Genomic DNA, 17,835 nt, shown 5'->3' with positions numbered 1-17,835 from the left:
CAGTCCTTTGAGGGAACTTCTTAAATCTGTTTGGTAAAGCAATTCTTCTGAGAAAAAGGGAACTCAAGTTACTTCTGTGTTAAAACCGTGACTAACTTTGTCCCTGTTTGTGGCAGCATAGAAGGGAAACAGGGAAGACAATGAGTGGTGGTGAAGAGGGTGGGATGCTGAATGTGCAGGATGGATATCTTTATTAATCACAAAAGTGTGGTGTGTTGCAGATGTGACTTCTTAGAATGAATAAGAAGCTGCTGTTGTGTGGGTTGGTTTTTGTTCTGTTTTGTTTTTAGTGTTGTGTAGGCAACATTCTGAAAAAAATGAAAGAGGAGTTTTTGGTTTTTCCCTGAAGAATTCAGAATCTTTAAAGATAATGGTATCAATTATGTGCTGTTAGAATGAAATAAACTAACTATAAATCTAAAACATCATTTCCCTATCTCCTTCAGCGCTTTCCCTCCCCTCAAAAGCTGTTGGCATTTTCTGAATTGTGGTGTATATTTAAAAATCTTTGGGACAGGACACAAATTTAATATACACATATAACCAGTTTACAAAATATTGGAGAAATTTTATTCTGCAAAGCTGTACAGAACACTAGGAATTTCAGTCCTGTTCTTATAACACATGATTAAAATAAAAACAAAAAATCAAATGTAAGATACTGCAGTTTTGGACCTCGGTGAGCTTGAGTTGGCCGATCATTACAGAGTTTAATTGTAACTTTAAACATAAACTTGTGAAAAAACAGAATAGTTACATTATTTTATAGTACTATCAAGTCAGTGACACTGCAGTGGTGTTGACATAATGTAGAAATAAAATTGCATTATCAGACAATGGACTGTCTAGTCTACTGTCCTATCACAAGAACAACACTTATAGAGGCTTTTTGAAGCAAGGGCCTACCTTTCTTTTGCATTGTGGACAGCATCTAGTACAGTGGGATACTGATGCTAATGGGTGCTCTGGATATTCCACTTATTTCTATTGTGGCAAAGTTATTGCATAAATTATCTATGGGAGACATTTTCTCTCTCTAATCCCGGACAGTGGGTGAGTAGCTGGCTTATGTCCTAAAGCAAGAAGTCAGAAAATCCCATGACTCTTTCACGTGTACTCTAGTTAGTTTCCATGTATATATATTTTCCATATAAATGTCAGATCCCTTTTTTAACCCTCCTGAAGTCTTAGCATCAGTGATACTTAGTACCAGTGTGTTTGTATTTTAAAAAAGTTAAAGTGTGAATCAGTTTTAAATTTTGGAATTTTAGCTGGGTTTCAGAGAAGTCTCCAATTTCTACAGGATTGTCCCAAAAGGAGCTTGCTTAAATTAATTACACAGCCTAACAAATTTCTAGTTGAATGAAGGAAGAGTTTTTAAACTTTTAAACTATTGTGTAATAGACCAAGTGCTGTCAGAAAACTCTTTTTAATTGGTTCCTAAATGAAGTAGATGGGGAAAATACTGCTGTTCAGGGTGGTTCTTCATGACTAAATTTGGGGAACGATGTACTGCCATTTGTGTATCTGACTAGAAAAGGTACATTTCAAGTATCTGCATGTATTTCCTATTTAATAAGTGGCAGAGAAAGGAATAAACTGCAGTTTAGTTCAGAGTTGTTTTTTACATTGTACTGAATGTCTACAGTATATCAATAAATGTTTTTCTTGGTACAGTTCTAATTTCTCATAGAAAAATACCATGCTTTGAAGTTGTATTTATTTTATTTTAAAGACCATTTATTTTGCATGTTTGTCTTAGTTGTGGTTGTTAGAGATTTATAGGAATCGTGAGCTGTGCTGTTCTGATGCATGTGGATTTTTTCTTCATACCAAATTGTTTTCCTCCCCTCATATTTAACTTTAAGTGAATATTTGTAGAGAAAATGGTGTATGTGACACCTCACAGGTTGCAGATTTAGTTTTTGTTGCTCCGTGTGAATTGCAAACTGCTTAGGCATTGCTTTAATACCTTAACAGGATTTATGACTTAATATAAAATGTTAAAATCTGTTGAACCATAATAACATGATTGCCGTCTATACCAGTTACTGCTGTACAGCTGTTTCTATTATTCAACAAATTCTTAATGGGAAGAAAATTAAATTTTAAAACAATGTAGGTTTAGGAAAAGGTTAAAGGATTTTGATATGGAGGAAAATGAAGCGATAACGGAGACTTCTGACTTTACCAAGTATGTCTGAAAACTGGCTCTGTCTGGAATATTTTATATTTTCTCACCCTTTTCTAAAATTATGACGATATTTTTCCAGTATGGTTATGGAGAAGGTGATTGCTCCAAATGAAACTTTAGTTATTAGATGAAGAGCTAATTGGGATTGTAGTTCTTCCCCTTAATCTTTCTCCATACCGATTTCTCCTCCTGCCCTTCTTCCAAAACACAAGGCCGCCACAACTTCTACATGGTTGTCAAGTGATTGCTGCTTCTGGGTCACCCAGGGCTTGTCTACATGGGGAATTTGACCAGAATAGCTTATTATTTTTGTCAATCCCCTCATGTAGATGAGAGCTCAGGATAAACCAAATATATGATATTTCAAATGCAGATCTCGAAGTTGGGAGGGTTGGAAAAAAGGAACAAACTGCTTGCACCCTTCCATGAATATCCTCCATCCACAAGCCCAAAGTGGGAGGTTCTTTTGAATATTCTGCATTCTACAATTTACAAGTTCTAGTGTATAATGTAATGACAGGTGGTGGCTTTTTGTCAAGAAATTTTGAAACTCAAATTTGCAACTTCTTTTCCCTTTGATAGGTGCTGGATAGTTTGTTAGCTCAATATGGAACAGTGGAGAACTGTGAGCAAGGTACACACGCTCTAAACTCAAATTGCTTTCAGATTTATAGAGGGTGAAGTGAGTGGGAAGTGAACTTAAGTTTTTCTTCTGTTGCATTTTCTCATCTAGTGAACACGGACACAGAGACCGCAGTAGTAAATGTAACATACGCCAATAAGGACCAGGCTAGACAGTAAGTATATTTTTGTTCACTTTGTTTTTATAGTTTAACTCATAAATCAAGCATATCTTGATGTGAAGTAGTACAGACGCTCCCCGACTTACGCGATCGTTCCGTTCCAGAAAGCCTTGCGTAACTCAAATTTTGCGTAAGTCGAAAATGTATACCCGTATGTTACGCGAAAAATTCCACTATTCGAAAATCCTATTTCTGACTTATGGAACTTTTTCCGTAAGTGTGAATTTGTGTAAGTTGGGTCTTGCGTAACCCGGGGAGTGTCTGTACATATGTTTTTGCTTCTGTTCAGTTGCACGTTAGGAAAGCTTCTCCTCTTTACCTCAATTTACTGTCAGTTGTCCACCAACTTTCTCTCCTGCTTTTTTAATATTTGAAATCCTGAAGACATGTGAATTCAGAAGTGGGTAAAATTATTTACCACAAATCTCTCTTAGGAGCTGATCAAAACCCCACTGACTCCAATAAATACCCTCACTTTCTGTCAGTGGGCTTTGAATCAGGCTTGTAAAACATTGCTGAAAACTCTTTGTAAAGCTACAGGCCTGGTTTTGCCCTTGCATTTTCGTTACCTCCTGAAGGTGTGCCCTTTCTGGATTTTGCTAGTTTTGGTTAAAATCTCCTCTGAAGATTGACTGTTTTGTCATCTGGAAAGTTGCTACTGCTTTTAAATAAATGAGTAACTTGAAATGATCTATTTGCCTTATTCTGATTATATGAATTATTCTGTCTTTTTTAACTTAGCATCCATTGCCTGTTGATTTATTTGCTTGTATCTATGGTTTTTGGCGTCTTTTAATCCAAAGCTATCATATTTTAATCTTCTTAAATTATTTTTTATAATTTCACTTACTGGATAGAGGATTGCCTTTGTATTTAAATTTTATATCACATTAGACATATTAATGTATGTATAATTTTGCTTTCCAAGATTGGTGAGGGACTGTCTTTCTTGAGACCTCTCAGATATTCCATCTTTGTATCTGGAGCACAGACATGCTCCTTCAGTCTCCTCTCCTAACCACAACAGTACAAAAAACATAGAGATTTTGGGCTCTTTTAACTTTGAAATTCCTGCCACCTTGTGGCTAACTATAAGCAGCAGCTGAGATGCACCCTTATTTCTTACGGTACATAGTGATATAACATTTGCACCAACCCATAATTCAGTAATTCCATTTTGCTCCCCAGAATTTTTTTAATGTTTCTGCTAATTAATGCAATCTAAACAAATTTCACTTGTGAAACACGTGACATAAGCAGTTTTCCTTTAAGAATCAGGGATCCAGAGATTGAGTTGCTGTTTAATTTTCTTTTCCTTTCAAAACTTCCATGTTTTAGGAGTCTGTCTGGCCTTGAAATTCTGTCTTAATGATTTTGTAGTAAAATTTATGAATGTTTAACATCAAAAGAATAAAAGATATTGGAACCGCATTTAAACTTTGTCATGTGTCAGAACATGTCTTTGAGAATATTAGAACAAAATGTGTCTGAAAATACCCCATGGAATTGTGTAATCCATGCTTTGGATCTAGAAACTGTGACATGACTTCTTGAATGTTTTTCATGTATGTTTGCTAACCTTAGAGGTAGGTGCAACAACTGGCAACTGGCTTGCTGCTACTGTTCTCCTGTATAGATTCCTTATTAAAATACAGTTTTTAAAGTTAGTCACAAATAGACACAATGATAAGACAGACAGTCACTGGTCCATTGGGAACAAACTTTGTTATTCATGGGGAGAGGAAATCAGATAATTGAAAATAGCTCATTTGAGGCAGATGAACTAGAGGCAAATGTAAACTTTGGAGTAGGGATTGAAGTGAATATTGGATATAACTTTTGAATAATGAAGGTTTGTGTGGAATTTGTAGTACACCGCTACCTTGATATAACGCCACCCGATTATAACACAAATGTGGATATAATGTGGTAAAGCAGTGTGGGGGGGTGGGGGAGGGCTGCGCATTCCGGTCGATCAGAGCAAGTTCAATATAACGCGGTTTCACCTATAATGCAGTAAGATTTTTTGGCTCCCAAGGACATATCGAGTTAGAGGTATACACTCTAGCATACCTGTCAGTACTTGTATTGGATAGAAACCTAATGAACAGATGGATGAAGAGAATGTGTTGTGGATGTTAAACTGTGAATTCACAGGTTACAAAGGACTAATTATGGTTCCTGATAGAAAGTGTGGTTAGGCCTTTAACTATGGTTGGGTAGTTGGATATGAACTCTCATCTTTTAGAGGCCACAAACAGGAGAAGTAGCCAGGTGCATGTGTGTCTATATTTAAAAAGAAAAGCTGTGAGGCCTCTGTCATGAAAATTAACTGTTGCAAGGGTACACATGGCTTTTCTCTTTTATTGACTGATGTTGAGTTTCAGTTGGCTGGATTTCGAGGCACAGCTGAAGTTTACTACTTGAAAAGGTTTGAGCGGTAAGTAATGGCTATAGAATTAATGAGCTCTGATTTCACTAATATAGTGGTCAGTCTGAATACGAATGAGAACTGGGCTTTATGAAGCTGCTTCTGACAATTGAACTCAACAGCTGATACTGGTTTCGCATTTAGGATATGTTTAGGATTAATAAAGCTCTTAGATTGCAAACTACTTTGAGCCAGAGACCATGTCTTCATGTATATTTGTATAGTGCTTCCAACAGTGGGGCCTTGATCCTGACTGGAGCATCTAGGGGCTACTGCAATTCAACTAAATATAAATCTAGCATTTATTAGGGTTGGTTTACAAGCTGTGGCTGATAGTAACATATAAAACTGGCCACATCTCAGCTACAGCACCATTTGCTTAAGCAATATTTGAATTTATAGTTTATTTCCTTGTTGAAGTGTGTATTAGCAGAAATATATAACAGCATGTGTGTTGGTAATGCTATAATACAAGACTGAGATGATATTGAACCTGTTTGCAGTTGTTTAGAATCTTTAAAAGCATTATTGTTTTGAAATAAAATGTCTCTTGGTTTTAGTTCAGAAACAAACTTCTAAGGCTGCATTTTGTGTTCTCAAAATGTGGGGGAAATTGCCAAGTTAGTTTTCTTCAGGTTGTGATCAGACAGCTCAGACATGTATGCCTTGGTGTTCTTTGTATTTAACATTGGCCTGTAGTCAGTGCTGAAAAAGGTCTGGTGCCTTCTTTCTGCCAGAAGAAAACTGTTTCAAGAAAGACAATGTTTTCAACTTTGAAAATAGTAGACTGAGTAAATGCAGGATATCAAATTCTGGATGGTACAAGAGTGGATAGGGCAGCTGTCAGGGGACTCATTCCTCCTTTGCGGTGAGCTGTTTTGGGTGGGCCATTGCTGTTCATTCCTAAAGGTAGTGTCATTTGGAGTCCCACTGCATTCCATCTAGTCTCCTATCTTGTTCCATGTTTATTTGGGGCCATTGGAACAGTTGATGAGGATGCATGAGTTGTCCCTCAGCTGTGTATCCAGCTCAGCTTTTTTAGCCAGTGCTGTTATCTGGGTGAGATGGGGGCATAGATGAGTTAGCGGGTGGAGATGATACTTGCTTTCTAAGGGAAGCAATCAAAAGACAGGCTGAGGATTCTATCTGGTTTCTGATGTCTAATCCCCACTGGCTGTTACAGTGTAGTAGCAGGGACCAGAAATAAGGGGTGGTCCCCGTCTCTCTCCTTCCCTTCCTTGCTCCTCCCCTCCCTCCAAGTCTTCATCTGACTAGAAAATTCTGATTGTTCCTTTAAGATGCTGCAAGCCTAGCTAATGTGATTGTTGTGTTTGCCATCTCAAGACAGGAGTCCTGTAATGTATTCTACCTGGGGCTACACATCTTAATCAATCCAGATACTGATACAGAATAATGCAGCCCTCTTCAACAGCATATCTCAGTGGGAGCATATGAGCCCAGTGGTCTGTGACTTGCATTGTTGGCTTATTGATTTCAGGGTGGAATTGAAGGGAATGATTTTGACCTACTGTATAAGTCCCTAAGTGGCTTGGGACTTATCTATTGAGAGAGTGTATCTCCTTGTGCCATCTTGACAAACTCACAATCAACTTAGGCACTGGAGCCCATTTGTGTAATGGAAGAGCCTGTTGATTGTGAGGTCCCAAGCCACTTAGAGACTTGTACAGTAGGTCAAAATCATGCCCCTTGCTGTAAACTTCAAAACCCTACTCATCATTTCCCTCCGTGGTCTAAAATAACCCACATTTGTTGACCCCCAAGGCATGTTACGGAACCCATCTCTTTACTTGGGCTTTTGCAAGGGAGGGTCATTTTATGGGGATGAAGGGAGAGGAAGGAGTATTGTTTGGATCTGGTTTTATTATGGTGGATTATTTTCTTTGGGTTGGGGATGAATACCTGCTGGCTCTATTTTGAAACTGACTATATTTTAATTTTTGGCTACAGTGCCTAGACCTTAAGGGTGTATACCTTTTCAGATATAGATAACCTGATAAGTATTATTAGCATCTGAAAGCTGCACTGAAGTATTTTTGTTTTATGAGACACATGTATGCATTAGAATACGCTGTTATGACACTGGACAGTATGTAGCACAAAGAAACCATACCTTTTTAAGGACTGGTATGTATCTGAAACATTTTGTTGTTGCATAAATTCTTGATCATGTATCAAATACTGTTGCAAAACGTCCTGCAAGGGGGCAGAACTAAGGTTGCTATAGGAACCAAACAGTGAAAATCCTGAGTTTTTTGTGAAATTACAGTCTGTTATATTTCTATTGTGGTTTTATGTTGTTTTTTAATGTTGAAAACTACTTATGAAAGAAATACTGGTATTTAAATGCAGAAGAATATAATTATGCAAAAAATGCTGCTATCCAAGACCTTCATGCAAATGTGTCCACTGGAAAAATTTTCTAGTATTGTAGACACAGTTTGGGCTTCGGAGTGAAATACCTTGCCTGCATAATCTTTGGTGCCATTAGAACACCAGCAAATAACTGGTTAACCATAAGACGTGGAATCTTAAAGGGGAACGTGTGGTGTTCAGCAGTTAAGAATATTATTCAGCCTACCACAGCATGAGAGGGACAGAGCGACAGATACACTTGCCTTGGGAGCTGATGAGAAGACCATAACAAGACCTGCTGCTCTTGATTTGAAACCAAGAACTTACATGAAAACATGATATACCTAATATTTCTTTCATTCTAATGCAGGAAGCCATTTATTTCTGAGCAAGTTCACTGGTTTATGTGTAACAGGTTATGAACAATGGCCATTGCCCTCTTCTAAACATTCTGTTTTAGTACCAATCTCTGATTAAAATACTTGTACTGTGAGCATCCTGTCCAGTTGATCACCGCTTCCCACTCTTGCAGTTGACTGACATAGAGGTGGTTTTTTTTGTTTTTTGTTTTTTTAACAGACTGAATTAAACAAGATTTGGGGTGTCACCTCCTGGTGTTAACAGGTTCAGTGCTCTCCAACTCTTCTCTCTCTCAACTTCTCCCCTTTATCTCCATCAAGCCACTGTTATTTTTTTCACATCTGGGGAGCAGATAGTTTGTAGGCCAGAGTTTGGCAGGTGCAAGTGTTGCCTCCTGATACAAGTTGTTCACCAACCTTCCATTAAACAAATCTTTCATGTTAACTATGCAGAGTCTCATGAGATTTGAGCTAAGGGTGACTAAGTAGCATTTGTCCTGTTTGATCACCTCATTTTTGCTCTATTGAGTTGGTGTTTTGAAATGGCACTGGTCACACAGGTGCCAGGAGGAGAGGTTTTCAGTGTGTGCAGTCTCACTGTTGTCCACTCTGCAAATAGTGCTAGATATACAGGTTATAAAAATATATGGAGATATACCTATCTCGTAGAACTGGAAGGGACCCTGAAAGATCATTGAGTCCAGCCCCCTGCCTTCACTAGCAGGACCAAGAACAGGAAACATTTTCACCCATTAGATTTTTTTTCTCCTCCTTTGACCCCTTCCATCTGCAAAGATTATTATTTCCTATTTGCTTTGGCTGGAAGGCGCTTCTAGTGAGATTGAGATACCACTTATTTCCTTGTACCATGCTGATACCATTGAGATCAGCAAAGGTGCTGGAGTCCTCTTGTTGTAAATGAGTGGGAGCTTCTGAAGTGTAGTTTGCTTCCTCACCTGCTCCACTGAAACCTGGATTAGTTAATCTTCTGGTCACACTACAAGAGCCATCTTTTCTCCCAAGGATTTGAGGAGGAGGTGACTGAAGAATACAGAGGTATGATAGCTGTTGTGATTTAGTGTTTAAATTGTTGAGCAATTGGTTGGCTCTGAGAGGAGTAGCTTTATTACAGAAGGTGGGTTTAAAATGAACTTCAGTGGTCTGTTAGGTCATCCGGATCATGGGATGGTCACTTACTGTAGTTTAATTAGTAAAAATAAGTAAATCTAGTCCAATAGTACACTTTTTCCCACTCTAGTCCCTACTCATCTTTTACGTTTATTTCCTCTCCCTCCACCCCCCTTTCCAATTCTCACTACTTTCTTTGTATTTAAGCAATGTACTGACTTAATAAAATCACAGCAATAAGTTCTGATCTGTATAGTAATTAGAAAAATCCTGCTTATGTTGCACTGAAAACACGCAGGTCTGCGCAGTCTTTGCTGTGTCATGTACGGTGTATAGAAGCGATGTATATGTAGATGAGATGCAGGCACTAATATTTCCTTAAACATATGTAAGAAAGCTATGCACTGGTTTGGTGTAGGGTTGTTTATAACAGTGCTGGGATTCTGCCATAAAGCTTTTTTCTTGAAGCAAAAGCAGCTTAAAGCATTTTGTTTGAGGGTTAGAAGGAGACAGTACGTGAACTTGGCAAACAAATGTGGGAAGGAATAAGATATTGGGGGGGATGGGGAGGAATCATTGATGGGCCTGCCACCACCTTTGTCAAATGACTTATTTTCCACTCAGTCCCTTCTTCATCTTTTTATTAAGCACAAAATATATAAAAACATTAAGGTTGCTGAAGTTGGGAAATGTCAGAATTAAAGTTGCCTGTGCAATCTTAATTTGGCCCCTTGTGCATTATGATACAGTCTTCAATTCCATAATCACATGTTCCTTTTTTTGCAGGACACCTGCCTCATGCAATGCAGAGGATGGATGGTGGTCAATTAAAGAGCAGCTAGTCAATGTGTGGCCTGTGCCTTATTTGCTGCACACTATTCAAACCCCAGAATTACTAATTTCCTCATTGACTTTTCTTTGGCAGTCCTCACTATATAGCATACTGGTACTTCACCAATATTAATTTGTTTTCATAACGTCCTGTGAGGTCAGGAGTGTGTGGTATTCCTATTTTACAGATAGGGATCTGAGGCAGAGAGAAATCAAGGTTAAAAGTATCCACTAATTTTGGGCACTCAATCCGAGACTCCTAGGGCCCTCTACATCTAGAGCAAATGCTGCCTGCCCCAGGAGGGAGGTCTTTAAGAGCACAGGAGAGACGGTCTCCCTACTCTCAGTTCAGGGGCCTGGACCTGCCTGGCATGGCCGATAGCAACCCAAAACTGCAACTACAGGGAAAGTCCTGCTCAGTCCCAGACTGGAACATGCTAAGGCCTTGGCTACACTGGCGCTTTACAGCACTGCAACTTTCTTGCTTAGGGGTGTGAAAAAACACCCCCCTGAGTGCAGCAAGTTACAGTGCTGTAAAGCGCCAGTGTAAACAGTGCCCCAGCACTGGGAGCTAATCCCCATGGGGAAGTGGATTACTTGCAGTGCTGGGAGAGCTCTCTCCCAGCGCTGGCGCCGTGACCACACTCGCATCAAAGCGCTGCTGTGGAAGCGCTCCCTCGGCAGCGCTGTACAGCTACAAGTGTAGCCATACCCTCAGTGCAGTTGGAGTCTTTGAGGAATTTAGCTGCTAAAATCCAATGCCCGGTCTATGCTTAAAAGTGAGATCAACCTAGCTATGTGTCTCAGGGCTGTGAAAAGCTTAATGCCCTGAGCACTATAGTTAAGTTGTCCTAGTGCATGATATAAATGCGCCTCAGCTGCAGAACAATTCTTCCATCGATCTAATATTTCCTCTTGGAGAGATGAATTAACTATATAGATCAAAACCCCCTTCTGTCAGTGTAGGAAGCATCAGCGGTTCTCAAACTTCATTGCACCACAATCCTCTTTTGACAACAAAAATTACTACATGACCCCTGGTTGGGGGGGGGGGGGGGCTGAACCTGAGCCCGGCTGTCCACAGTGAAGCCCTCAGGCATCAGATTCAGCCCAGGGTAGTGGGGCCTTAGGCTTTTGCTTCAGCCTTGGGCCTCTGCGAGTTTAATGCTGGTCCTGGCAACCCCATTTAGGTGGGGTCATGACCCACTTTAGGGTCCTGACCCGCTGTTTGAGCACCACTGAATCTACACTATGGCACTACGATAGCACAGTTGTAGTGTGCAAATACCCTAAGTATTTACTGCACGTATGTGAACCACAGTTTTCTTGGTCTTACAACCCTGCTCTAAAGAATGAGGGCACTAAAACTTTTCAAAGAAAAGGTTGCCAGAATATGTGACATGGACATAATTATGTATTTTTCTGTAGCCTTGTTCTCAAACTGTTCTGGCTGAAGTCTTAAAATTTTTTCCAGGCTTATGTCTGCCTCGTGGGTGTGAAAATGAGCCTGAGGCAGATATGAACATGGAAATCTTCACCCCAGGTGGGTAAAGTTTGCCAAAGTTACAAACAACTGAAAACAGGGTCTATAATGGAAAATGTCAGAAAACCTTAATAATAGGTAGCACTACCAGCCGCACCTATGACATAGCAATAAACCCTCCCCACAAATAAATGTAACTTTTTTCCAGGCAAAGGTTAAGTTAGTGAACAGATATTTACAGCACTATGCATGGCACTCTGTGTTTTCCTAAATTCAGTATATCTCCTAGTTCATCCACATTGCTGACTTTTTCTGCTGTAAACTGTCATGACATTTAAATCCAAAAGAATCTTGCTCCCAGAAAGCTTTTCTATCATATGGCAATCCTGGGCTATTTAACAATACCAATTTTTTAAAAGATCTTTCTTTTCCCTGGGAGTAACACTATAATGGAAAGAGTATACTGGAGGCACTTTCTACCTATGTGCTATCTCTGAAATTCTTTTGACAGGCACCTTTGGTGGTTAGGGTTAGTGTGTTCCTCCCCTATTTTAGTGGGAAAGGAACAACACTGTCATACTTTCCCCACAAAGTTGGGTTTGTTTTTCAATGTCCAGGGTCTTTTCTACACTGGGAAAGAACATTGCATTGATAACACATTAACACAAAGCTAAACAGAGGACAGTACTTGGTGTAGACAAGGGACATTTCTATACTACAAGCACTATAGCGGCACTGTGACTTAAACACTTGATATAGCAACAGGAGGGGTTTTTCCATTGCTGTAGCAAATATACCCTCTCAAGAGGCTAGCTAGTTTGACTGAAGAATTCTTTCATCAGTCTAGCAGTGTATGTGCTGGGGCCTAGGTCAGCTTAACTATGGGTCTCAGGGGTGTGAATTTTTCACACCTCTGAGTGATATAGGTAGCTTGATCTATGTTTTATGAGTAGACCAGGCTGAGGACTGTTTTATTTTAAATATGTCAGCTGGTTGTGGCTGACTCGAGATGGACTAAACTGTTTTGTATTATGGGTAACTGGGAAATAAAATGGGAATGAAATTCAACACTGATAAGTGCAAAGTAAGGGACATGGGAAAACATAATCCCAACAACATGCATGTAATGGTTTCTAAATTAGTTGTTACTGCTCACAAAACACATCTTGGGGTCACCATGGGTAGCTCTCTGAGAACTGCAGCTCAAAGTGCAGCAGCACTCGAAAAGGATTAGCAGTCTGTTGGGAACTATTAGGAAAAGGGTAGAAAATAAGTCTGAAAATATCATAATGCCACTATATAAATCCATGGTGCACCCACACCTTGCGTACTGTGTCCAGTTCTGGTTGTGCCATCTCAAAAAGGATATAGTGGAACTAGAAAAGGTTCAGAGGAGCGCAATGAAAATGATCCAGGGCATGGAATGGGCTCCTTACAAGGAGAGACTAAAAAGATTAGGGCTCTTCAGTTTAGGAAAGAACTGACTAAGGGATGGTAGTCAGAGATCTATAAAATCATGAATGGTGTGGAAAAAGTGCATAGAGAAGTGTTGTTTACCCTTCCCCACAATACAAAAACCAGGCGTCACCCAAAGAAATTAATACACAGCAGATTTAAAACAAACAAGTACTTTTTCATGCAGTGCACAATTAACCTATGGAACTGGCAGCCATGGGATGTTGAGATGGGCAGAAGTATAACTGGGTTCAAAAAAGAATGGAGGATATGTTAATGACTATTAGCCAAGATGGTCAGGGATGCAACCCCATGCCCAGGGTGACCCTAAACTCTGACTGCCAGAAGCTGGGAGGGGAAGACGGGGTGAATCCCTCCAACTGCCCTGTTCTGGACGCTCACTCTGGTACTGGCCACTGTCGTCCACGACAGGATCTTGGGTTAGATGGACCATTGGTCTGACCCAGTATGGCTGTCCTTATGTTCTTTATGTTAAATGCAGTGTTGCTTCCCAGAGTAGGTGAGACTTGGTGAAGGGAGCTCCATTCCGTGCTTTGCCTCTTGTATGAGGCAGAGTGAGGAATGCTCTTGTAATTGCTCTGTTCCTCCTTTTGCCCAAAAACAATGAGAATGAGGAGGAAAGTGGGAATTAGTGGAGCTTAGTGGGAGAGGCTTAGTGGTGGGTCCCTCCAACGGGGAAGGTGCCCTTTAAAAAAAAAAAAATAAAAAAAATCCAGCTAGCTGTTTAAAAAACAAAACAAAAAAACTGAGAAGTCCTTGTGGCACCTTAGAGACTGACAGGTTTATTTGGGCATAAGTATTCGTGTGCTAAAACGCACTTCATCAGATGCATGGAGTGCAAAATACAATAAGCAGAATATATATTATAGCACATGAAAAGATGGGAGTTGCCTTACCAAGTGGGGCGGTCAGTGCTAACGAGCCAATTCAGTTAAGGTGGAAGTGGTCTAGTCTCAACAGTTGATAAGAAGGGATGAATATTAGTATCTATTAGTATTTGAAACACAATTTAGCCACTAGTGCAAATGCATTTCAACACCATTCTATTGTGTCAGATGTCTTTTTTGTAACCTATGCTACTGACTAAGAGCGTGGCTACACTTGCAAGTTACAGCGCATTAAAGTAGCCCTGTGCGCTCTAACTCACGACCCGTTTTCGCTGGCAAGGCACATAGAGCGCTCTCACTACGCAGCTAGAGCACTCCTGGTACTCCACCTTGGCGAGTGGAATAACATGTGATGCTCCCCCGTTGGAGTGCTGCAGTGCCAGTGTGGACTTCCTGGTCTGTTAATGCACTCTGATTGGCCTCCAAAAGTGTCCTACAATGCCTGTTCTAGCCACTCTGGTCATCAGTTTGAACTCTACTGCCCTGCCCTCAGTTGTCCAACCATCAGACCTGCCCTTTAAATTCTCTGGGAATTTTGAAAATCCCCTTCCTGTTTGCTCAGCCTGGCGTGGACTGCTCTCAGCGAATCGTTCCAGGTGACCATGCGCCAGGCGATCCCCAGTATGGAGCAATGGCAAGGTGCTGGACCTCATTAGTGTTCAGGGGGAGAAAGCTGTCCAGTCCCAGCCTCGCCCCAGCCGTAGGCATTACAGTACCTTCAGGCAGATATCAAGGGACATGATGGAAAGGGGACCATGGCTGGGACGCACTGCAGTGCGGGGTTAAAGAGAAGGAACTGTGGAATGCCTACTGCAAAGCCCGTGAGGCAAATGGTCACTCTGGTGCTGCCCTCGCGACCTACTGTTTTTACAAAGAGCTGGACACGATACTTGTAGGTGACCACACCTCCTCTCCGAGTACCACCATGAACACTATGGAGCCTAGTCCAACAAGGCAGGAGGAGGAGCAGGAACAAAGTGGGAGCGAGGATGCAGAGGAGGAGTAAGACACCCCAGCATCCCTAGATGCAGGCAGCCAGGAGCAGTTCTCAAGCCAGGAGGGAAGGTAGCCAGTTGCGGCAGCCAGTGCTTGGGGAAGGACAACCACCAGAGGAGGTTCCTGGTAAGCGGCTTTTGTTTTGGAAAGGAAGTTATTCGGTATGGGCTCTTGGGGCAAGGAGGGGTAGGGCTATAGCATATAGCCCTATGCATGCCTAGATGCGGAATAGGGCATTAATGTGCTCTCTCACATCGTGGTAATCGGCCTCACTGATCTCTTCAAAGCTCTCAGCCAGAACTTGGGAAGTGCGCTTGCGCAGGTTTCATGGGAGAGCCACTGTGGTCCTTGTCCCAGTCAGGCTAACATGTCCGCGTTCCAGTCAGGCTAACAGGCTCTGTGCCGTGAGGGGCAGGGGGACCATTGCTGCACACAAGGAAGCTGCATATGGGCCAGGGCGGAAGCTGCATTGTAGTAGAAGACCTCCCTTGCTTCCCAGGTCACCCTCAGCAGCAAGAGATCTTCCAGGACAAACTCCTGTGGAAAATCTGGGGACTGTGTTCAGTATAGGGGCCCCCTGCAGCTTTTGGCTCTCCCCAAGGCACAGAAACCCAGAGGACAGTACAGCCATGAAAGTGCTTATTCATCATTTTGGGGCTCCTATGGGTTATGTGCGCTTGCTTTGGGATGGGCAAATTATGCTATTGTGTGGACTGTGCCTGCCCTCCTTAAGTATGGGGGAATCCTTGATCTGTCTGGTGTGAACAATGCTGCCTCTGTTAAGTGTTGCATTTTGTCTTTACAGATGCAACCTTGAGATTTCAGCCATCTGTGTTATCACGGGCCGAGAGGCTGCAAAGAATCAGGAAGAGGCCACCTAGAAGTGAAGAGGACATGCTGCATGAAGTCATGCAGCACCCGCTTAATGAAAATCAAAAAGTGCAGGAGTGGCAGGAGAGTGAAAGGACGGTCTGCCGGCAGAGTGCGGATTGCCAGCACCAAAGTACGGAGCGGCTGATGAGCATCTTGGAGCACTAAGTGGACTCGATCCAGGAGCTTGTAGTCATTCAGGCGGAGCACTACTGCGTCTGCCCACCCCTGCAGCCCTAGTCTCAAAACTATTTCCCTTGTGCCCCCATGTCACCTCCAACCCACTTTCCCCACCAGCTGCCTCCAACACCTGTAGCTTCACCACCCAGCCCTGAATACTACGACCCTTACCCACTGCACTCAACCACCATCACCATGCAATATAGCCATCTTGAAGTGCTGCAGTCATTGCACAGCACTCCAAACAGGAAGGTTGAGTATGATAACAGGACATATGCAAATCTATGATTGTCCCGTTCCTCACCCCCCTGCCCTTTCTGTTTCCCAAGCAGTTGTTTCTTTTCAATAAATAGATTTTTTTTGCTTTGAAAGTATTCTTCATTATTGCATAAAGTAAAAGATACCTTAGTCCAGGAAAGCAACAGGCACTGCAAGTCAGTGTATCATGTGTAGCAAACACAGATTCCTACTAACATTAGAACGACTGCACTTCACTCTAGGGCACGAGACATTACTGGTGACTTTCAGCCTCAAATTGCTCCCTCAAGGCATTCCTAATCCTTGCAGCCCCATGCTGGGCCCTTCTAATAGACCTGCTCTGTGGCTGTTCAAATTCACCGTGTTGAACCTCTGAGGTTCATGCCTGAGTGAATCTTTCATCCTTCCCTTCACAAATATTATGGAGGTTACAGCACATGGATATAACCACGGGGATGCTGTTATCGGCCAGGTCCAGCTTCCCATACAGAGAGCGCCGGTGGCCCTTTAAACGGCCAAAAGCACACTCCACAGTCATTCTGCACCAACTCAGCCTGTTGTTGAACTGTTCCTTGCTGCTGTCAAGGCTCCCTGTGTAGGGTTTCACACAGCATTAAAGGGTAAGTGTTGTCTCCAAGGATCACAATGGACATTTTGACTTCCCCAGGGTGATCTTCTGGTCAGGGAAAAAAGTTCTGGCTTGAAGCTTCCTGAACAGGCCAGTGTTCTGAAAGATGCATCATCATGCACCTTCCGGGCCAGCCTGTGTTAATGTCAATGAAACGCCCACAGTGATCCACAAGCACCTGGAGAACCATAGAGAAATAGCCCTTCCAATTAACGTACTCAGAGGCTAGGTGGGCTGTTGCCAGAACTGGAATATGCGTCCCATCTATCACCCCTCCGCAATTAGGGAAACCCATTTGTGCAAAGCCAGCCACAATGTTATGCACATTACCCAGAGTCACAGTTCTTCTGAGCAGGATGCGATTAATGGCCCAGCAAACTTACATCAACACAATTCCAATGGACAACTTCCCCACTCCAAACTAGTTCGCGATGGATCAGTAGCTGTCTGGAGTTGTCAGCTTCCAGATTGCAATAGCCCCCCGCTTCTCCATGGGCAGGGCAGCTTTCAATCTCATGTCTTGCCCTGCAGGGTGAGGGCGAGCTCATCACACAGTCCTGTGAAAGTGGCTTTTCTCATCTGAAAGTTCTGCAGCCACTGCTCGTCATCCCAGGCTTGCATGATGATGTGATCCTACCACTCAGTGCTTGTTTCCCAACCCCAAAAGCGCCGTTCCATGGCGGTGAGCATGTCTGTGAATGCCAGAAGCAATCTCGTGTTGTATGCGTTACTCGAGTCGATATTGTCGGAGTCCTCACTGTCACTTTGGATCTTAAGGAATAACTCGACTGCCAAACGTGATGTGCTGGCGAGACTCGTCACCGTATTCCTCAGCAGTTCGGGCTCCATTCTCGCAGACCAAAAGGGAAGACAGAATGCGCAGTACAAAAAAGCGTTGAAAGATGGCACCAATTGTGGATGGAAGCAGAGGGATTCCT

The 17,835-nt window shown here is 42.1% G+C and overlaps 1 protein-coding gene across 1 annotated transcript in view; it reads left to right on the top strand.

Annotated features, from left to right (window-relative positions):
- Nucleotides 1–17,835, top strand: part of IGF2BP3 (insulin like growth factor 2 mRNA binding protein 3) — a 175,932-nt gene that overhangs the window by 87,124 nt on the left and 70,973 nt on the right. The window contains exons 4-5 of the mRNA XM_050938628.1: nucleotides 2,777–2,828; nucleotides 2,928–2,991. Coding sequence (XP_050794585.1) covers nucleotides 2,777–2,828; nucleotides 2,928–2,991 — 116 coding nt within the window. The remainder of the gene's footprint in view (nucleotides 1–2,776; nucleotides 2,829–2,927; nucleotides 2,992–17,835) is intronic.

The sequence above is a fragment of the Gopherus flavomarginatus genome, chromosome 2 (genome assembly GCF_025201925.1).
Source record: "Gopherus flavomarginatus isolate rGopFla2 chromosome 2, rGopFla2.mat.asm, whole genome shotgun sequence".
NCBI classification, from domain to species: Eukaryota; Metazoa; Chordata; order Testudines; family Testudinidae; genus Gopherus; species Gopherus flavomarginatus.
This window is presented reverse-complemented; position numbering and strand designations above follow the sequence as displayed.